General features: G+C 31.2%; 2 protein-coding genes across 2 annotated transcripts; both read left to right on the forward strand.

The window, feature by feature from the left end:
- Positions 1-715: 715 nt before the first annotated feature.
- On the forward strand, positions 716-5290 carry LOC114307459 (splicing factor U2af large subunit A-like). Its single transcript, XM_028252863.2, has 8 exons — positions 716-883; positions 1088-1163; positions 1481-1569; positions 2466-2532; positions 2611-2709; positions 2828-2909; positions 3781-3848; positions 5011-5290. The coding sequence occupies exons 1-8, from the start codon at positions 786-788 to the stop codon at positions 5146-5148; spliced, it is 717 nt and encodes a 238-aa protein (XP_028108664.2). The 5' UTR covers positions 716-785; the 3' UTR covers positions 5149-5290.
- Positions 5291-18317: 13027 nt separating this feature from the next.
- On the forward strand, positions 18318-22865 carry LOC114307482 (stem-specific protein TSJT1). The gene is made up of 4 exons (XM_028252884.2): positions 18318-18929; positions 21058-21298; positions 21586-21706; positions 22489-22865. Exons 1-4 carry the CDS (start codon positions 18706-18708, stop codon positions 22680-22682), a joined length of 780 nt encoding a protein of 259 aa, XP_028108685.1. The 5' UTR covers positions 18318-18705; the 3' UTR covers positions 22683-22865.
- The last annotated feature ends 547 nt before the right edge of the window (positions 22866-23412 follow it).

Consider the following 23412-nt stretch of genomic DNA (forward strand, 5'->3'; position numbering starts at 1 on the left):
GTACTTATGGAATCAAGTGTGGGAACATGAATTATTTTTCAACTCATTAAGGTCTACATGGGAGCTATACTCTGTGATGCTTTTTCGTATTTTTTAATTTGTTTGTTTTCTTTTATTTATTGCTTAACGAAACATAAAGTTTATATTAACATGGAGAGAATAATACTGTGCGGATGAGTGGCGCAATGAAGAACTACGACCTGAATAATGCAATAAAGTCATGCAGAGCAAGAGCAGTTGTTTCATTCACGTTTGGTAATCTACGGATTCATGTAAAGGACCAACTGAGTTGTTATAAAAGAGCTATCAACTTCTAAAGGATTGGAGTATGTTCATGGAGAGGAGAACCCTGCTGTGGACATTTAAAATGTAGAATCTCGGAGGCAATTACGTAAAGGGATGTCACTAGGGGGTCTCCTAATTATACACGAAACCGAAGAACCTTCACCAGGACATCCAGTCTTTTATTCTTTCCAAAAACAAAACGTGTGCCAAATTTCCAAGTCTAACCTTTAGAAACTTGGATAATGCTTCCTCTAATGTCCATCAACCTGCACTTTCCTGCCTCTTTTTGCATGTGCACTGTACAAAATGAATCTAGATTCTGTTGGAGTGAACCTTACCTTTTGAATGGTGATTATTTTTATTCTCTCTTTTTAATTGGACCATCGTTTGTTGTTATTATCACTTCTCTCATTTTAGATGCATTTCTGCAGTTTGATTTAATTGTTTATTCATTTTAATTCTGGTAAGACTGGCACGCTGACTCTCTCTTGATTTGTAGTATGATTGGTGGAGTTGAGGGGCCTGATCGTATCTTTGTTGGTGACTTGCCATACTACTTTACTGAATCACAGATACGGGAATTGCTTGAATCCTTTGGGTATGGTCTAATGGGCTTCAATTATCCATTTTTCCATCTTTTACTGCTTTTAATCTTTAGTGTACTTGGTCATTTTGTTTTCTCTTTGCGGCTGATGGTTGACCTACACTTTTTGAGGCATCAGAATATTCATTTCGCTATCATTTCTATCTTGTTACTTGTGGTAATTACAAGTCCTATTGATAAATTCTTGATGTATTGCAGACCTTTGCGTGGGTTTGACCTCGTTAAGGATAGAGAGACGGGAAACTCCAAAGGATATGGTTTTTGCATCTATGAGGTGAATGAACCTGATGTTTACTGACTCTAAATTTTTCCTTGCACTGCTGTCCGAGAAGTTATCAAAGCTCTCAACCTCTGTTCTTCTTCTTCTTCTTCTTCTTCTTCTTCTTCTAAAATACTGCCATGTTTGACAGTCTCAAACTAAAGCTACATGTTTACAAATTGAAAACTTGCCATTTCATTTTCTGCTTGTGATATGGGCTTTATGAATTCTTTGTTCCTTCTCTAGTCTTTAAAATTTTAACCAGTTTCTATATATTGCTGGAGGGGCATTCCATCATTAAAAATGCTGTGTCTGTCATACATTCACTTCAGGATCCAGCAGCAACGGACGTTGCTTGTGCTACTCTTAATGGCTTGAAAATGGGGGATAAGACCATAACTGTTCGGCGTGCTTCCACCAGGTTGGTCTTCTTCAATAAAACGAACCTGTATTAATGGGAAGGATAATTTTTCTTTAGCATTTGCTCTTTTTCAAATTTTGCTGAAAGTTCATTTGATTTGTGCACGGCATTGCTTTGATTTGGCCTTTCAGTTGGAAACCACAGGAAGTCTAGTTCAAAATTCTATGAAAATTGTGAAATATATACATGTAAATTTAAAGACCAGTAGATATTAGTTTTGAAGGGGGAAGAAAACTTGTTATAATATGTTGAGGTCTATCTCTTTTTACTGGTTCGAAACTCTTATGAGGTTTTTAGGACGGAGTTTTCAGAATGGGAACAAGTTTTAATAGCCTGACATTTGACTTATGTTATTGCTTATCATGTTAGTTTACTTTTTTTTTTTAAAAAAAAAATCAATCCAAGTTTGAGGGAAAAAATGACAAATCTAAAAGTTTGATCTTTTTTTTGCTATTCTGAAAGCTGAAGCAGTGTAGCAATGTGTCTTCTGTGAAACAAGTTGGTGTTGGAAACAAGAGGTTCCCAGTTTTATAATTCCATGCCACTATTCTGAAATAAAAATGCATGAGATTTGCATGTTGTTTCTCATTATTTTCCTATAGATCTACTAGGTATATTCTTGTAGCATAGAGTTATTTTGGCCAAAACTATTGTAGCAAATCTGAGGCAAGGACTTTTTTTGCCTCAAAATGTAGCAGTTTAGTCGGAATCTTTTGGCTTCTATACATTATGGCTGGCAATTGCGTATATACTCTTTAAATTTGAATGGTGTAGTAGCATTTTACACTGATATGTTGCTGTAGCATATGAAGTATGAAACATCTTTGATAAAATTTAGCAAGCTTGTTTGATATATTCCATTTACAATGCTGACATCTTATCATTGTATTTTTCAGCAATGAGCTGGTTAACACAGAACACGATAATATATTAGCTCAGGCACAACAACATATAGCTTTTCAGGTAAGTGATGTAATTTTCCCTCCCCGGTTACCTTTCTACCTTTTCATTGTTCATTTACATTCCTGATTTATTTTGTAGAAAATGGCCTTGCAAGCTGGTGGTGTGAGTCTTCCTGGAATAGGTGTAGGACCCATAGCATCCACAGAGACTCCAACCAAAGTTCTATGCTTGACTGAGGTATAATTTGACGTCTGAAGGTTAAACTTTTCTACTTCCCCGCTCCAAGCCCACCCCCTTACGGTGAGTAACTTTAGTCTGATCCTTCTAATGGTGTTTCATTTGGGGTACCATGAAGGTAATTAATTTTGATGAACTGATGGATGATGGCGAGTACGAGGAAATAGTAGAAGACATGAGGGAAGAAGGGGGGAAGTTTGGTAAATATTTCATCTCTAAAGTAGTTGGTTTTTGTGTTTCAAACTATTATTCAGTTTGTCTCATTCTCTCTGCGTGTGTTTGTGCACGCACGTGCAAATGCATGCATGCATGTGTTTGTGTGTGAATTTCAACTTGTAGAACATATCTTTTCTTAAAGGTTCTAATTTCTAAATAAAATTCAGAGATGGTTGTCTTGAATTCTCTTTCTTTTAGTTCTTTCTACAGAGATGGCTAGAGTTTTTGTTTCCAAAGGAAAAATCTGTAATCATCAGTTGTTTGTTTCTTGTTCTTTGTAGTTTACTAAACTAATGCTTTATTAAAAGACATCTATTTTGAATGGCTCGTTCAAATACGAAAAGAAAGTTTAAATTAGCATTATCAGTGGTTATAAATTTGAGCAACTTGAACCTTTATTAATATTTGAAATGGATAGACACCAAATAGCAGGATAGAAGTTTTTAAAAACAGAAAACAAACCTTCAATTTTATTTCAAATATGCTATTTTCAGTATGCGACATTTTAAAGGATTAATACAACTGATTAAGCAACTGTTGAATTATTAATATACTATTACAACATAATACTAAAAAAGAAAGTGGCCATTGTGTTATGATATTTTTGTGGATGAGGCCATTGTATTAGGAAATTTTTATTCCAAAATTGCATATGTTCCCTGTACAATGGGTATAACAGGAATTATCATGTTTACTTCTACAGGACATATTTACAGCTGATTTCCTATTGCCCGTGTTGTCATGATCTTCAAATTATCATGTGGATGGAAACATGCACATACCATTGTTTCTTCATGAATTCATAGATGTTAATACTGCTGAATTAATCTTCTTGTACTTGGTTGGATCTTGTAGGAGTCTTGACGGATGTCATTATTCCCCGCCCAGCTCCTAATGGGGAGCAGGTTCCAGGTGTTGGAAAGGTATACTGATTTTGTTCTGTTGAATCTAAACAATAGATTTCTGTTTAGCATATTGAAACCTGAACTCCTATTTTCTTTATGTACGTATATTAAAACATCATCTTCTTTAAAAAGTGATATGAATTCCCTTAAAATCAGCGGATTGGGGATACCTGAGTTATCAAAAAAAAAAAAATTCAGGGTAAGACATTTTTCTACTCTACATTTCTTGGTTGTTTGATTGGTTCTAGTTTTTTGAAATCATAGAAGCAAAAGGTTTTCTCTTTAATGTCACTTGAATAGCCCCATTCATAACTTACGATGCATTCTAGGTTTACAGGAGATGTGAAAACTCAAGATTTAAATACATATTTTGAGGTGGTCACACTTATGAGTCTACTCAACCTAATGAATTTATAAAAACTAAATGGGCATAATCTAATTCAAGTGGAGCTCTAATAAGGCCCCAAGGGACTGCACTAGTTATACATTACCCACCAAAATCAGGCTGGAAGTTTGTTGCAATTCAAGTTAAATCCCTCTACATTTAAGTATAGTGTGTTTTTATGATTGTGTACTGTTGGTGTTATAAGGGTATGCCCCCCCGTACCCCTTTAGGTCGTAGTCTGAGCTTTTATAGAAATGATTTTTACCACAAAAAAAAAAAAAATAAAGAAAAAATAAAGATGACCTCAACAAAATTGGAACTATACTTGGTACAAGGGTCAAACAAGTTCAACCCGCACACACTTTTTCCTTAAGGGTAAAGATTTTATCTCTATGTTGATTACTGCAAATAAGATGAGGAAAATATAAGACCTGACAGTATATATGTTCAGTGGCCATGTTGTGGTTTCACATCATGTAGAGTTCTGTTGTATCAAGCATGTCCTGATCAAGGGTAGTAACTTAATAAGGTGGCAGTTTGATGTAGTACTTTTTCACAAGCACTTCATGCAATCAATCATTGTACGTCTGTGCATTCTTTGGACGTTTTCTTGTGGAAAAATATTCATCATGTCCACCTTCTCCTCCCTCACTTATTTTATTCGTAGTTTTTAGCATGCATAATGTTTTGAGCAATCCAACTCTGTGCTTGTAATATGTGTTCATTTCCTCTTTCTAGGTCAGAGCTGCATTTAAACATGCTTGAAGTCGCTTAATGATGGTTTTCAATTTGCAGGTGTTCTTGGAGTATTCTGATGCTGCTGCTTGTGCCAATGCAAAGGATGCACTTAGTGGCCGGAAATTCGGGGGCAATGTTGTGACTGCTGTGTATTATGCCGAAGACAAATATTACAATGGGGACTACAGCGCTTAAGTCACAGCAAGTGCTCTCTACTCATTTCATCCTGTTTTTCTTCCCACCGCACAGTTTGAGAAGCACTTCTTAACGGTATTTGTTATTGTATGAATAGCATTTTTTGTGGTGTTAATCAACGAGCTAGTCTTAAATTAATTGCACACTTTCCATCACTTTGAGCAAAGTATTATGTTGCTAACCCTTCCTTTTTAACATTGTGGCTGAGAGCCTGAATATCCTGCTGGAAAGAGCAAAACAGTTGGGGTTGATCAAAGGGGCAACAGTTGGTTCAAGTGCTTTTAGGATCTCCCATCTGCAATTCGCAGATGACACAATTCTGTTATGTGAAGCTCATTGGGGGTAGGTTAATAACTTAAAGAGGATATTGAGATGTTTTGAAGTGTTGTCAGGACTAAAAATTAACTACCACAAGAGTGTGGTGTGTAGAGTTGGGTTAACAGATGAAGCATCCAAGGAATTTGCTGATAAGTTCAATTGTCTTCATCAAAGTTTGCCCCTAAAGTACTTAAGACTCCCTCTAGGTGCAAACCGAAGGAGAAAGAGGACTTGGCAGCCAGTGTTAGCCAAATGCAAACTAAGACTTGCCTCTTGGAAGAGAAGATTCATCTCTTTTGCGGGTAGGGTGACTTTGATTAAATCTGTGTTGTCTAGCTTATCTATTTATTATTTATCTTTGTTCAAAATGCCAGCAGGGGTTGCTAAGGAATTTATGTCAATTCAATCCAATTTTCTATGGGGTGGGGATGGCTTCAGTAGGAAAATACATTTGGTCAAATGGAAGGAGATTTCTAAAAGCAAACAACAGGGGGTCTAGGGGTTAAAAGGATTAGACTTATGAATGATTGCCTCTTATTAAAATGGTGGTGGAGGTTTGGGGCTGAACCTAATGCTCTGTGGAAATAGGTGATAGATAACAAATACAATCAGGTGGGTGTAGGGTGGTGTCCAGAACCTATTGATAACCCCAGGATCTCATGTATATGGGCTAACATTTTGGGTGTTGCTAGAACCAGACCTGATCTGGTGGAATTCTTTAAAGAAAACTCTGCTCCAGTGATTGGGGATGGGAAAAACACTCTGTTCTGGAGAGGTACATGGTGTAATAATGTGTGCTTGATGGAAGTTTTCCCTAGGCTCTATTCCTTGTCTTTGGAAAGTTTGATTCTATGAATGTGATGCATATCAGAAGAAATAGTGAGGTGGAGTGGAACCTCAATTTTAGAAGATCACTTTTTCAATGGGAGGTGGAGGATTTGAATAGGTTGAAGCTGCTGCTGAGTAATGCTCCAGTCCTTAGGGAAAATATGGCTGATGCTTTGCATTAGAAAGCAGACCCATCAGGATACTTCACTGTGTCCTCTGCTTATAAGTGGTGCGATAATTCCTTAGGTACAGTATGTAAGGTTTCAGATCTGTTATGGAACAATGTTTCTTCACCTAGAGCTCAATTCTTTGGTTGGTTGGCATGGAAGGGAAGGCTAAACACTTCCAGCTTTTTGCAACGAATTAGAGTGCTCTCTGATGAGGCCAATGTGAGTTGCATTTTCTGCAATGAGGAAGTGGAGAGTGTAAATCATGTGCTTCTTCTTTGCCCTTTTGTTTGGAAGGTTTGGTCACATATACTAAAATGGTGGGAATTACAGTGGGTTCAACCTGATACTGTAAACTGTCTATTAGATTGGTGGGCTGGTACAAGGCTGAAAAAACAAGAGAGGGTGTTCTGGAAAGCCATGCCTCTGGCTGTGCTTTGGTCCATCTGGAAATTAAGAAATGATTGTATCTTTAATGGCATTCATCCAAATTTTGAGGAGTTGTGTGAGGTCATTAAAGTGCGAGTTGCGATGTGGAGCAAAGATGCTGGCTCTTTCTGCTCAGGTTATTCAGTAACTGATATTGTGAATAATCTGCAGCAGGTAAGGTTCTGCATTAGGGGTGTTGGCTGAGGCATTAGGGGTTCTGGAAAGCCATGCCTGGTTTGCATTGGAAAATGGTTTGCATTGGTGTGAGGTCTGCTGATCTGGACTGGTTCCAATTCCATGCTTCTTGGAGAGTGGTCTGAATCTCTGGAATGTGGTTTGCATTGTTGTGAGAGTGGAGGGTGGTTTGTATCAGTTTGACCTTGATTTCTTTGGAATATGGTTTGCTTTGGTGAGAGGTCTGTTGGGAGATCAGTGTGAGGCTTGCTGCTGGGAGGTTTACTAGGAGGTGGGAACTGTTTGCTCTGGAATCCATTGGATAGCAGGGCAGCTGGTTCTGATCTAGTTCTGATCTGTTTGCTCTGCTTAGGTAGGGGTAGTAACTGTTTGCTCTGTATTACTGTGATGTTGCTATTTCAGATCAGTTTGGGGCTATTTTGGCACTGGTTCTGCTCCTACTGGTGTAGAGAGTACATAGTGTCCCTTGTTTGAAGTCTGTGTGGGAAGGCAGCATCAAACAGCCATGGTCACTGCCAGTAATTGATCAGAACTTATACTACTTGGGGTTGAAAAACACATCAGCAACATTTGTATCTGTAGTTGTCAATGTTCTCTCTGCCCTTACCTTTATCATGGCAATAACTTTCAGGGCTACTGTAGTTCAAGGCAATGTGTTTGGTATGACTGTTGGGCTGTTGTAATTCAGGGTAATGTAGCTCAAGGCAAATCTGATCTGTCTGTTCTGTTTTGGTGCTTGAAAGGCTGCTCTGATCTCTGATCTGTTTTGATCTGTTTTGCTGCTGTGTTGGTTTAAACAAATCTGATCTGCCTGTTCTGATTAGTGCCTAATGGAGTGTTGTATTGTCTGTTTCTAGTATTAGGTGTTTCAGTGCCTTATTTTTCGGGTGTTTTTGCTCTGTTTGTTTTGCTCGTTGGTTTCTCACCAACTAGGAGGTTGAGCTTGTTTTAGCTTCAAGCTCCTCTTTATTGATGTAAATTTTCATATAATTCATCAATAAAGTCTCCTTTTTGCCGATCAAAAAAAGAAATATGTGAACCAGCATTACAGAGTCTAACACTGCAAGTACTCTATGAAGTTTTTACCATCGAAGTCTGGTGTTCATGTCCTCCTTTCCAAATCAACATGAAATGTTTCAATTCTTGCTATTTTGAGGGTTGAAAATAGTTATTGATTGTATATGGAGGAAAGAGGAGTAATAGCTCAACAAACCCTGTCGAAGTGGCCCTCTCCTGCTTTTTTCTATAAATTTTCTTAAATAATCCAGCTGTCTCCGGTTTACTGGAGGGTCCAGTTTTTATGACCAGGCCATCTTGGTAGTACTAACTTTGTAAGGTTTATCGAGCGAACCATTCTTATAAAAAATTAAGTTGATTGGATATTGATAGTTATCAGATCGAATAACATTACTCTTTAAAAAATTATGAACAATTATGGTTTCAAAAATGGACTTTTGTTTTCATACAAATATAGACCGATCATGAGTCTAATGATGTTCAATCAATTTGATGTTTTACATAGATGATTTGCTCGATAAATATCACAAGTTGAATGATTCAAAGCAGCAAGGCTGGTCCGGCGTGAGCCCACAGCATGGAAAGTGGAAATGGATTGGAGACGAATTGAGTTTTAACTTTTTTTTTAAAATATGTAACTGCTTAATTGAAAAGAATAATAAATGAGTAATTATTCAGTAGTCTTATTATAAAACTAAAGAAAATAAAGAATAAAGAATCATAATAATGGAAGAGAAAATAAAAGATCATATATGTAATATATATTTTTATTATCATGCAAACTCACCAATAAATTTATAGGTGATAAAATTTTTACTATACACCATTATTTATCACACCATGTTATTTATTACATGGCATATCACACTACACTTCTCACATGGTAAAACTTTTTTCATATTTTTATTTTGATTCAAAATTCATTATAATTTCAATTGCAACTCTTTTGATGATTATCTAAATATTTCACAACAAGTCTAAAATATTAAGGGATTAATAAGAATAATTAAGAGACCTTGTGTAGTTGGGTGGATGGTGGAGACAAGCTTAATTATATTTATCTCTTTTTGCAGAGTTTCTTTTGTCGGATTATTACATGTACATGATGTTTTCAGACTATTTAATAATATTTCAATGAGTAAAATAAGTATGTTGCTTGATTCAAAAAAGTTGTAAAAGTCCTGGGGCAATTTTGTCCCCAAATTGGCTCAAATACATGCAGTCATCTAAATTCTAAACAGGATAATTATAAATTTATTTATGATTCTTAAAATTTATTTGGTTTCCAAAATTTTAACTTGTCAATTTCACCTCCAAATACTATTAAAATTATGTTTTTGCCTTTATCAATGTTCACACACTAAGGCTCCGTTTGGCAAGAGCTAAACGGGACTTTTTTAGTTATTTTAGTCACGAAAGATAAAATAGGCTATTTTAGTCACAAAAAATAAAATATTACATCCAACTCATAATCATTACATTCTTCTCTCACAAAAAAAGTCAAAAAAGTCAAAAAGACAAAAAGCCCTTCCCAAACTAAACTTTTTAGCCCAGGTTAAAATAGTTAAAAAGTCAAAAAGCCAACCCACTTCCCAAACGGAAGCTAAATCAAAGTGACAAAATTAAAAATTTTGAAGAATAAAGTAACACAAAACTTGTACTTTAAAAGTTATATATGTATTTTATCATTATTCTGTTAATGATTTAGATGGAGTGTTTGAAATTAGACTATTTTCGCTCAAATAAAGAATTCAAATTCAACCATTCATCATTGTCTTTTTTCTCTTATTTCTAAGATAAAAATACTATTAAACTAAAATTTTGAAAATAACAATAAAACGTATGTATATAAAATAGAAATTAATACCAAGAAAAAAACAAAAAACAAAACTATATACAATATATAGATTCAATCTGTGTGAAATTAATTACAAATATAAGAATAATTATATAAAGCTGAACAATTATAGTCAAAAAACATATAATTAGAAGCCTATTAGTTTTTTTTATTAAAGAACTTCTAAATTCAAAGCATGCCCATTTAACCTAATATATGCAGGAGCCCTTTTTTTATCTGAAGAAAAAAAAAAATCTTAAAGGGATATTAAAAGAATTGGACCTTTTAATAATTATTTGAATTTAGGTTATTAGCAAAATCTAATAGTAAAATAAATTAGTTTTTTCTCAACAAATGTTTGCCATTTTTAAAAAAGAAGAAGCAAATAACCTAAATTCAAATAATTATTAAGTTTATTATTTAACTAAATAAAAGAATTAACATGTAACTAAAGTATGTTGTTTTTTTTAGAAGCAAATATATAACTAAATAATATAAAAATTAATAAGCCTCTGTTTGGGAAGTGGGTTGGCTTTTTAGATTTTTGACTTTTTTGGCTATTTTAGCCTGGGCTAAAAAGCTTGGTTTAGGAAGGACTTTTTGGCTTTTTAACTTTTTTGATTTTTTTTGTGAGAGAAGAGTGTAATAATTATGGGTTGGATGTGATGTTTTGTTTGTTAGAGCTAAAATAGCCTGTTTTATCTTTTGTGGCTAAAATAGCCACAAAAACCCGTACCAAACGGAGCCTAAGAATATTTTTTAAACGACGAGTCAGGTCATGCTAGGCTAGAATTTCTTATCTCAAGCCTGATTAAAAAATAAACGGAATTAAAATTTTAGTCAGCCCAATCTTATTGACTAAATTTTTATCTCAAATCTTAAAATATTGACTTAGGCAGCCCTTGTGACCCACAACCAACCCTGGCTTTTTATGAGTCCTTTAATTTTAACTAAAATATTCATCAATATCCTATAATTTGAAAAATATCATTGGTATATTATTTTGAGTAAATTATAATTTTTTTTTAAATTTATTTAAAATATAGATTGCTTTATATAGTTTGAAAATTACAAATACACTCTTGTCATAATTTTTTATTTAACAAAATTAATTGGAAAAAAAAAATTCTAATGTTTCTCCTATACAATAATAAAATTACTTGAATTATTAATTAAAATATATTTATGACATTATTAAATGTTATTAATTGACTTGATGATTTATTAATAAAAATTATCATTTGTTATAAAATTTGAAACTTCACAAGATGATATGTAATTTTCAAAATCACAAAGAACAATTTGTATTTTAAACAAATCTCAAAGAGTATATTTTTAATTTATCCTATTATTTTAAAGAGTTAATTACCTAAAAATCATATTTATAAATGTTATGGTATCTCAAGTTCTATTTAAGATTTTTTAAACTAATAAGTCGTATTTAGTAAAACTGAGAATATCATCAGTTTTTTTCCAATTTTTAAAATTAAAAATATTATCAATTTTGCATAGTAATGTTTCAAATAATTGTTTCACTAACTGATGAAAAAAAAAACAGAGTATGAGATGAAACGTTTTTGCGCTTCTACTTATTGGTTTGATTCAACTATCCAACAAAATCGAGACAGTAACATTTTTTTCAGTTTTAAGACTGAAAATATTATCAGTTTTTTCATTTTTAAAGTTTTTTTTTTCAATTTTGTACATCAATGTTCCATCATCATACTTCTTTATAGACAAAATTTTCAGTTTTACACAAAAAAATAAATAATTTTTTTTTTTGCACATAATTTTTAAAAAAAATTTTTTTGTCAATTTGAAAGTTGATGTTTTAAAGTTTTAAAAATAAATGTCAAATCATCATATTCCTTTATAAATAATCATAAATGATAAACGATCACTATTTGAAGGATAATTCTAACTATTAAAAATTTAATGGGACTTGAAGGTCTAAAAAATCTTAATTAGGACTTAATGGAATATAAGTTCATAAATTAAGATTTGTATAAATATTCCTATTTTAAGTGTGTTTTTTTTATATACACGATTTGTCTGTAAATTATTTTTCATTATAATATCTACACATCAACAATATACAAATACTCTTATTAACAAAACAATATATTCAAAAAAATAAATCTATAAGCTACAATCATTTACATCACCATTAAATCTACCATCTCCTTGCCTCAATGGTTCCTCAGAAATGTCATCTCCCAGCCTCTACACCATTCTCACTAGATCTGTCGTCTCCCCGCATCCACCCCCTCACCTCTAATTAATCCAATTGTTGTTTTTCGCCACCAGGGTATGAAAGTTGTCCCTTTTTTTTTTGGTTTTGTTTGTTCTTTTACGCTGTGTTTGGTTGGATGATTTGAGGAGGGATTTGGAAAGGGAAAGAAAAAAGTTAAGTGAAATGTGAATAAAATATACGTACATTTCACCTAGTTTCACACACCTTTTCTCTTTCCCTTTCTAAATCCCTCTCCAAATCCCCCAACCAAACACAACATTAGAGGTTTCCATCGGTAGTTGATTGTAGATTATTCTCTCTGTGGATGTAGCTTATGTATTTGTCTTAGATTTGTTTTATTGTCAAATTTTTTATGATCATCGTCTGCTTTGCAGTATAAGTTCTACGTCTTGATACATTCATAGTTTCTCCTTAGTATTTTTTGAGAAATTTACTTTGTTTGATGTGACTTGTAAGTTTTGTGTTGTTGGAATAGATTCCTTTATGCTGTGTTTGGTTGGAGGATTTGGAGAGGGATTTGGAAAGGGAAATGGAAAAGGTAGGTGAAATGTGAATAAATCATGCCTATATTTCACATAGTTTCACACACCTTTTCCCTTTCCCTTTCCAAATCCCTCTCCAAATCCCTCAACCAAACACACCATTAGTGTCGTTTGGCTTTCTCCTGAAATGAAAATTTCTATTGATCAAAAAAAAAAAAAAAAAAAAACATTTTCAATGTCACATATATTTCACCAACTTTAAATTTATATAAAATACTTAATTTTAAGGTAAATTTTGTGCCAAACATTAGCTTGTGTAATTAATTTGACGTGTATAATTTGGGATTGAATTTTTAAATAATTATTATTTTTTTATAAAACTTTTAAAATATTTAAAAAAATTAATGTATTTGAAAAATTGCAATAATATTTTTAAAATTAAAAATTGATATAACATTTAACTTATGACAAATAAATTTGAGAAAATTACAATCCAGTGAGTATTTTCAAAATAATTTTCAAATTAATAATAAAATTTATTAACTTTAATAATTAAAATTATAATCTTTTTACTATTTTGTAATTTTCTTTTGATCTTACTAGTTACTCAGAATTTTTTCAATAAATTTTATGATATTTTAACCTTTTGATATTTTTAATTAAAAAATTGAGTTTTTAATTTGATTGATTCGAAACAAGGCGTAAATCTGCAGGTAAGAATTGATAAGCTGACTCAGATCAGCATCACCGTCACGACTTCTTATAAAGTTTTGGATAAGCCTCAAATGAGTGCACTTTTTTTTTTTTTAGACTAAAAAATTGAAGAAAAAAATATAAATGTTTAACTTAATTTTTTGACTTTTTATAAAAAAAAAAATGTACATTAAAAAATTGTATAAAAAAGTGTGTAAGAGAATATTAAAAATGTGTGTTGGCAGCCGTACAAAGGAGTTGAATTGATGGTAATAAATTATTGGCTACTTTTGACATTGCACTGAACGGTTTTGTTTGGCCTGTGGAGGCCATCACGGGTCCCATTTTGATAATCTGAACCGTTTAATGTGTAGAACTTGTCGAGTACTATATGCCTTTAAAAAAATCACGTTGATCGGATATCGATAACTATCTGATCAGATTTATTTTTTTTCAATCGTTAATTATAACATTATCCATTTTTTTATACAAAACTGATTTGATCATGTAGTTATCGATATTCAATCAACGTGATTTTTTCACCCATGTAGTACTCGACGAGTTCTACACATTGAACGGTTCAGATTATCAAAACAGGACCCGTGATGGGTCCCCACGGGCTGAATAGTAGTGTGTGAAAATTGCACCGAAACTGTTCAATTTTTCTTAAAGAACGCTGCACAGCGCTGAACAATCTACACAGCTGAGTTGTACTTTATTTATGAAAAATTAATTTTTTAATATTTTTTTTTTATAAATAGTAATAACATTTTAACTTTTTGAGTAATTTTTTAATTTTTTATCTTTTTAAAGTGATGTCGAACTTGGCCTAAATCTACCATCTCTTTGCCTCCACGGTCCCTCACCAGATCTGTCATCTCCCAGCCTCTACACCACCTTCACTAGATCTACCATCTCCACACCTCCACGCCCCCACCTCTACCTAATCCAATTTCTAGTTTTTGCCACTGGGGTATGAAGGTTGTCTTCCTTTTTTTGGTTTTGTTTGTTCTTTTGGAGGTTTCCATTAGTGGTTGGTTGTAATTTATTCTCTTTGTGGATGTAATCTATGTATTTGTTTCAGATTTATTTTATTGTTAAAATTTTTATGATCGACGTTTGTTTCGCAATTTTACATCTTGATACATTCATAGCTTCTCTTGAGTTCTGTTTTGAGAATTTTTACTTTATTTGATGTAATTTGTAAGCTTTATGTTGTTGGAATGAATTTTTTTTTTTTGTTAGTGTCGTTTGACTTTTTCACCTCAAATGAAAATTTCTATTGATCAAAAAAGAAAGAAATCATTTTCAATGTCACTCATATTTCACCAATTTTAATTTTATACAAAATACTTAATTTTAAGGTAAATTTTGTGCCAAACATTCATGTTAGGATTAGCTCTTGTAATTAATTTGACGTGTATAATTTGGGATTGAATTTTTAAATAATTATTATTTTTTTATAAAACTTTTAAAATATTAAAGAAATTAATCACCTTGCTTGGTTTCATTTTTCTAAAAACAATTTTCAAAAAATTCTACTTTCTTATTTTCCGTATTTTTTTGTTTTTACTAAATTTTTTTAATATTTTATACAAATTTTTTACTTTTTAGACACACCTAACATAAATATACCTAAAAAGTAAAAAAATTGTAAAAAAAATCTTTTAAAAATTCACTAAATACCAAAAATAAAAAAATAAAAGAATTCAGTACATTTTTTTGTATTTTTATGTATTTCTTAATTTTTTAAAATATTTTTTCACAATTTTTTTACTTTTTAGATACATCTAAGTAAGGTGCATCTAAAAAAGTAAAAAAAAAATGTTTAAAATTTTAAAAAGTTCACTAAAAACAAAAGAACACGAAAATCAAAAAACTCAGGCCTTGTTTGGTTTGTGTTTCCCAAAAATTTTTGGGAAAAATTCTCTACAAATAAGTTTTCAAAAGTAATCAAACCAAACAAATTTCTCCAAAAAAATTTCCCAAAACTTGTTTAGTTTACAAGTTTTCCAAACAAATCTCCCTCTTATACACATCAAATCAATCACTTTTTCCAAAACTCTCTCTCAAAATAATTTTCCAAAACATCTTTTGAAAAAAATCAAACCAAACAAATTTTTGTACTTTTTATCTCTAAAACTCATCTCCCAAACTCAAACCAAACATACTCTCAGTTTTCAAAAAACTTAATCCAGAAAACTCAAACCAAGCACACTAAATATATTTGAAAAATTGCAATAATATTTTTAAAATTAAAAATTGATATAACATTTAACTTATGACAAATAAATTTGAGAAAATTACAATTCAGTGAGTATTTTCAAAATAATTTTCAAATTAATAATAAAATTTATCAATTTTAATAATTATAATTATAATTTTTTTATTATTTTGTCATTTTCTTTTGATCTTACTAGTTACTCAGAATTTTTTTAATAAATTTTATGATATTTTAACCTTTTGATATTTTTAATTAAAAAATTGAGTATTTAATTTGATTGATTCGAAACGAGGCGTAAATCTGCAGGTAAGAATTGATAAGCTGAGTCAGATCAGTATCACCGTCACGACTTCTTATAAAGTTTTGGATAAGCCTGAAATGACTAATTTCTCGTACCCCATCACCATCCACCGACTATCTTGTCTCCGGAAAAATGAGTGAGACATTTTTTTCCTTTTTTTTTTTTTTTTTTTAAGATCCTCACAATTTTTATAGGGGCAAATTACATATACACTCCTCCAGGTTTGGTTAAATTACAGATACCCCCCTGAGGTTTCGGAAATTACATCCCGCCCCCTGAGGTTTGTATTTTCATAACAATTTACCCCCTGAGGTTTATATTTCATAACAAATTACCCCCTAATTTCTTATGCAAATATAGCATTCAGGGGGGAATTCGTAATTTCTCAAACCTCAGGGGGGTATCTGTAATTTTGTCAAACCTGGAGGGGTGTATATGTAATTTGCCCTTTTTATAGTGGTCTATATTATTTATAATGTGTGAGCTCTACTCATATGTATATATATAAGGGGTTCACATCATAAATAATGTGAATCACTATAAAAATTGTGAGATCTTCCAAAAAGGAGTGTCTATCCCCTCCGACTAGGGGTTCGTTTGGTTTGAATTTCCCAAAAATTTTTGGGAAAATTTCTCTACAAATGAGTTTTCAGAAAAACTCAAACCAAACAAATTTTTTCAAATTTTTTTTCCAAAACTTGTAAACCAAACAAGTTTTCCAAACAAATCTCTCTCTCATACACATCAAATCAATCACTTTTTTCAAAACTCTCTCTCAAAATAATTTTTCAAAACATCTTTCCAAAAAAATCAAACCAAACAACTTTTCGTACTTTTTATCTCCCAAACTCATCTCCCAAAATCAAACCAAACAAGCCCCTTGTTTCTGAAAAAATGAGTAAGACCTTTTTTATTAAAGATCTTCACAATTTTTATAGTGATCCATATTATTTATAATGTGTGAGCTTCATTCATATATATATATATATATATAATTTATATCATAAATAATATGAATGACTATAAAAATTGTGAGGTCCTCAAAAAAAAAAAAAAAAAAAAAAAAAAAAAAAAAAACGGTCTCCCCTCCCCAGAAAAAAAAAATTCCACTCGTTTCCGTCTCTCTCAAAACTACCCAAGATATATATATATATATATATATATAATATCCATTTTTTGCGATAAGACAGAACATCCATTGATTTATTTAGTTATTTTTTGAGATAGTAAAAAATTATTAGTTCATAATTTGAGTAAAAAAATGAGAAGTCCAAAATTTAAATTGAAAGCCAGAAATTTAAGATTGAATTGATAAGAGCAACTGTAATCTTTTCATCATAATTTAACTTACTAACCTAAAAACATATGATAAAAAAAATTTAAATAAAATATCTATATTTTGTAATACATATATATATACACCTAACCCCCTAAAAGAGTATATATTATAATATATACACATGCAAATCATCTTATTAATCACTGTAGAATTTCCCTAATTAAAATTATATATATGTATATATAAATATTGTTATTCAAGATAAAAAAAAATTAGACTCGATGAACATATTAATGTAATAATCAATTAGAATATTATAAACAACACTCTCTCTTTCATATATTCTCTAATCTTCAATTAATTATGTAACTTACACATCATTGAGTCTAAAAAATAGATCTAGAAAACAGACTTGTATATCATTTTCTACATATCAAAAGATCATTATTAAATTTATTCTTAATAAGGTAAGATGTTGAATGACAATTATTGATTTATTTAAAATCAGTTAATTAATCATAACCTTCAACCATTTTTACGTGAGAAATTATGAATAATATTTTAAGAATCTCTAACATTAATATCTTATTTAGGAATTGACTATTTTAGTTATTTTATTTATTTTTTATGAAAATACATGCAAAAAATAAAGGATGACCTGAAAATTTATAATAATTTTTAAACTTTTTAATTATATCCTAACTTCTCAAATAAAACCTTATTATGAATTGATGATCTAATATTTGAGAAGGAATTGAAAGAGAGGAGATCTAGGGAGACATTCATATGATATCAAAGTTACTTAACAATGCTTAGATTTTTCAATTCTCAAAACACTCTCTATCGCATAATATATTCAAGATAAGAAAATCTCAAAATATAATATTAGATGAATTAATTTAGTAATAAAAAATCTGCCATCCAATAAAGGTATCTCATAGAAAACATGCACGTGGCAATTTTGTATCTTATCATTTTAAAGATAAAAACTCATCAAAATAATATATATTTTAAAAATGTATTATTTTAGCATGAAATTTTACAAAAAAATCTAATAGTATTAAAAATATAGATGAACCTCACAAAACTAACCCATTCTATCTCACATATTTAATTTCTATTCTGTAATATTCATCCATACTCTTAGGCTTATTCTAAAATTTATGTTTATGGATAATTTTCCTATAAAGTATGAATTTGGATAATCTTTCTTAATTACTTATGACACTAGTCAAACCTTGTTGTGTGTATAAAGCAATTAATAAATACATATTTCCAAAAATAACTTAATTCCTTTAAAGGTGTCATCATTAATCCACACAAGTTTTGGATAAGGCTTCCACCTCTCTCTCTCTCTCTCTCTCTCTCTCTCTCTCTCTCTAAAGTTATCTATCTATAAATACCCAATATACATGCCACATTCTTCTCCATCCATATATATAGTTTTGGTGTGTCTATTTATCTACATATTGATTTTAGATCTAATCTTTGAGATTTTGTTTGTTGTTTGGAGAAAAGGAAAAGAGAGAGAAAATGTTGGCAATATTCAAGAAAGGTTTGGCAGATGCACCACAGGAGCTGAACAGCCCAGCTTCATTGCAATCTTCTTCAAAGAAGCCGAAGCTTCCAGAAGAGACATTGAAGGATTTCTTGTCTTCTCACTCCAATTCCAATAATAATGCTTTCTCTGTTGGCTTTGCTAACAAGGCCTTGTTTGCTTTTGCCCCATCTGATCGCCAACACTCTGTTCATCAGAGGTACTCTCTCTCTCTCTCTCTCTCTCTCTCATCAGCCAAGCAATTTTGATGGGGATTGGCTCAATTGCATTCCCTATATTTTTTTATTTTTTATTTGTACAAATAGGAAGAGGGGAATGAAGATAGATTATTAGGGATTTGAGTTGTTGTAAAGTTTCTTTAACAGCCTAGTTTTGTGGTTTGAAGCAAAAACAAAGATAAAATCTTACAAATCTTCAAAGGAAAACATTTATTGATGTATTTTTATTTCATTTTTATGAGATTTAATGAGTATTTATTGACTAATATTTTTGACATTTAAAAAAAAAGAAGAAGATGAGACTAGGTTTTTTTTTTTTTTGGCACTAGGTTGATTTTTAAAAAATCAAATGTTACTAGTTGTATTTTTTTACATTCATATTTATTAAAATATAACTATGTATATTTTTTTCTCCACGGACTAAAGTACAATTAAAAATAGGAAAATATTTGAGGGTCACTGATTTTCCAAACAAAACGCTAGATGGTCACAAAATCAGTGACTCAAATGGTTCAAAACTGTCAAAACGGCGTCGTTTTGTTAACATATTGTAGATGACTTGTTAATTTTATGTTTTTATTTGTGAAAAATAAAATATAGTTAGTTATACTCTCATAAATATCAATGTAAAAAATAAAAAATAAAAAAATAAAAAAGAATGAATTGTGTTTAGTCCAAATATTAGATTAGACAGCATTGGTAGGGCTCGTAGGATCCATCATGCATTTCGTTTTGATCATCAAAATCATTCCTTTTTTAGGTCACTTTGGTAGATCATCCGCACACAAAAATTAAGCCAATTTGATTTGCATAGTTATATAATTTTATTATATTTGTCTTTGAAAAAAAGATTTGGTTTATTTTCAAATCATTTCTATTGTTCATTTTTTTTGGAGACCGATATAATAAAATTATATAGTTATAGAGATCCAATCAATTTAAATTTTTTGGTGGATAATTTATACATAGGAAATTATAAAATAAACGGTTTAGATATACACGGACCTGAACAGTGCTATCAAATCCAAAGATTGAATTGGAGACAACCAAAAAAAAAAAAACTAGTCTCATCTGATTTTTTTTTTTAAATGCCAAAAATATTAGTCAATAAATACTCATTAAATCTAATTAAAATGAAATAAAAATACATTAATAAATATTTTCCTTTGAAGATTTGTAAGATTTTATCTTTGTTTTGTTTCAAACCACAGAACTAGGCCGTTAAAGAAACTTTATAACAACTCCAAAAAATAGAAAAACAAAAACGAAAGCATCAAAGTTATGCCGTTTAGCTTGCACAGCACACCCTGCTGTGCTCAGCAGGTACCCCTTGTCCCGTGGGATAAAAGGACATGAACCTCATTTTTTACTGAAAAAAATTTTTATACTGTGTTTGGTTGGGAAATTTGAGAAGGGATTTGGAAAGAGAAAAGAAAAAAGTATGTGAAACTATGTGAAATATAGGCATGTTTTTTTCACATTTTATCTATTTTTTTTATTTTTTTTTCCAAATCTCTTCTTAAATCCCTCAACTAAACACAGCATTAGGAAGGTGGTAATGTAAGAGCCAAATAAAGGCTGGCTTGGAAGTTGTTAAAAATTAATTTTTTATAAAAAATATTTGAAAAAATGTGATAAAATAAATCAAATTTGACTTTTAACTATGTTTTCAAATTTAACTTTTAACTATGTTCTCAAATTAGGCCAAATTGTCTTTAATTTTTAACCAATCAAAGGTGCTTGTTGCCCAATGTGGGTCCAAGATCTCACATTTGTTAGAACCGTTTTCTTCAGAACCCAACAAATGTAAGATCTCGAGTCCACATTTGTCAGGATGAGTTTCCCTAATTGACCCAGATCAAAAATCTATACAATTCTAAATAATCCTTCAAGAATAAAAAAGAAAATTACAAAAATAACCTTATTCTGACTAATTCCACAATTTGCATTCACTTAAATATAGTTAGAAAATACCTTTATTAAACATTTCTCTGACTATAATACCCTTAGAAAACCCATATGTTGAAGCTTATCTCTTTCTTTTTCCTTAAAGTTTTGTTCTTTGGATATTTGATCACATCTAATATTTGATATGATATACGTTGTTAGGCTGTTTTGTGGTGTGGATGGCATATATAGCATATTTTTGGGGAGCTTACACAACCTATGCAATCTCAACAAGCAGTATGGCCTATCAAAGGGAGCCAACGAGGCAATGTTTGTGATCGAGGCCTACCGGACCCTCCGTGACCGAGGCCCATACCCGGCCCATCAGGTCCTCAAGGAACTGGATGGTAGCTTTGGTTTTGTGGTCTATGATACTAAGTCGGAAACCATCTTTGTTGCTGTGGCAAGTCCTCTCTTTCACTCTCTAAATACAATAAGTTTAGGAACACAAAAATCAAATACAGAATTGGATTAGACACAGAAAATATATGGATAGATAGATTTTTTGAGAAACGGATTTCACCAATAAATCTTATAAAATCTTATTCGTTCATGTGTTTTATGTGTCTTACTCTAAATATGTACAAGAACATCTAAAGATGTGGTTTTGGAGGGTGCTTTTGACATTTCATTTTCAGTTGCTTAAAACTCTTTTTTGAAAATAATTTTGTGTATTTGGGTTGACAACAGGGTACAGATGAAGCTGTGAAGATCTTCTGGGGTATAGGAGCTGATGGCTCTGTGGTAATTTCTGACAACTTGGAGGTCATAAAAGCAAGCTGTGCTAAATCATTTGCCCCTTTCCCAACTGGTAATGTGTTTCTATTCTTTTCATTTAGTTTTGTTTTGAAAATTTGTTTTCTGATAAATATTAGCAGTTAATTTAGTGAAAAATTGATGAAAAATTCAAAGCATTCATCATTTTATTTTATTTTTTGCAAAAATAATTTAATAAAATTCAAAAAAATATCTTTGTAATATCTATTTTCGCCAAACTAGTTCTTAATATTTTTTAAAAAGTTATGAAAATGAAACCAAATAGATGTTTCACCCTTTTTAGCATATGCTAGGTAAAGGATAGTCAAACAAAGCAGTGTGTCTTAGAACATGGATGTGAGGTATTATTTTCATTTTCTGTTCTCAAAAATAGAAAATTGTTTGACAAATTATTTCTTAAAATTGTTTTCAAGAAAAAATTTCTGGAAACACCCCTTAATGGAGGAAACACTTTAAAATCGTTTATTGAAATGTAATTTTTTGCATAAAAATAAAAATGACGAATATTTTCTTACTTTTAATTGTTGTTTATGAAAACACGAAAAATTAAAGTGATACCAAATGACACTACAACATATTCTCGATACGTCTAGAGATGGAGACAGATTCAAACATGAGACCTCCTAACAAGATACACAAGGCCTGAATTAGTCTCTGTAATTACATATAATCCATAGTTCCATAGCATTTTTTATCAATGGAACTAACCCTAGCCAATATCCTTTTTTGTTTTTGTTTTTGTTTTTGTTTTTGTTTTCTATGAATGAACATGAACAAACAAGTAAACCTAATTTTATTTTTGTTGTTGGAAAGTAGGCTGTATGTACCAGAATGAGAGGGGACTGATGAGCTATGAGCACCCAATGCACAAGATGAAGGCCATGCCTAGGGTTGACAGTGAAGGTGCCATGTGTGGTTCCAACTTCAAGGTTGATGTCTATTCTAGGGTTACCAGCATGCCCAGAGTTGGCAGTGCTGCCAATTGGGCTGTTTGGGGCCCACAAGTCTGAGATCTCTAATCAGAACTCTCCCACCCAAAAACTCAACAATTTTTCTTCTTTAATTTCTCATTTTGCTTTTGTTGGTTTTCTTTAATTTTCTTGTCTTGTTTCACTACCTGTATTCATTCCCCTTGGTGTAAATTTGACTTTGGCCCTCTTGACATATAAATAATAGTTTTTTTTTTTTTTTTTCTTGTAATTTGTAAGTTCTTTATTTTTTATTTTACTTTTTATATATGATGAGGAATGGATAAGTACCCTTTGCACTCACCTATGCAAAGTAAATTCTGAATATTTACAATCAGTTACAAGTACCGATTAAATTTAATAGGCACAAGCAAGAATGAAGCCCTACTAATTGTATTTACCTCAAGGTAGTGCAAAGTGTAACTATAGCAGTTGTCCATGCCAAACAGAGCATATTGAGGTTGTTTGGTGCTAGCTTATATGAGTTTATAGCTTAATTTATTGTAAAAGTATTTGTCAGACTATTTGATACAGTTTCTGTTTATAACTTATTAAGCAGAAATAACTTAAATAATATCAAAAAAAACCAAAAAAACAAACAAACAAACAAATTTAAACAAGCTTGAAAAATAACTGATTATTTGATAGCTTTATAGTTTTTAATTTACGAAAGTTGTACTAAACAGATCCAGTTGAACGAGAGAGATCATATCCCAGAGATTGACAAATGATTGGGTTGATTCAGCTTAACAAACTCGATTGCAATATGGGC

The sequence above is a fragment of the Camellia sinensis genome, chromosome 9, assembly GCF_055761805.1.
Source record: "Camellia sinensis isolate YWXY chromosome 9, ASM5576180v1, whole genome shotgun sequence".
Classification (NCBI taxonomy): domain Eukaryota; kingdom Viridiplantae; phylum Streptophyta; class Magnoliopsida; order Ericales; family Theaceae; genus Camellia; species Camellia sinensis.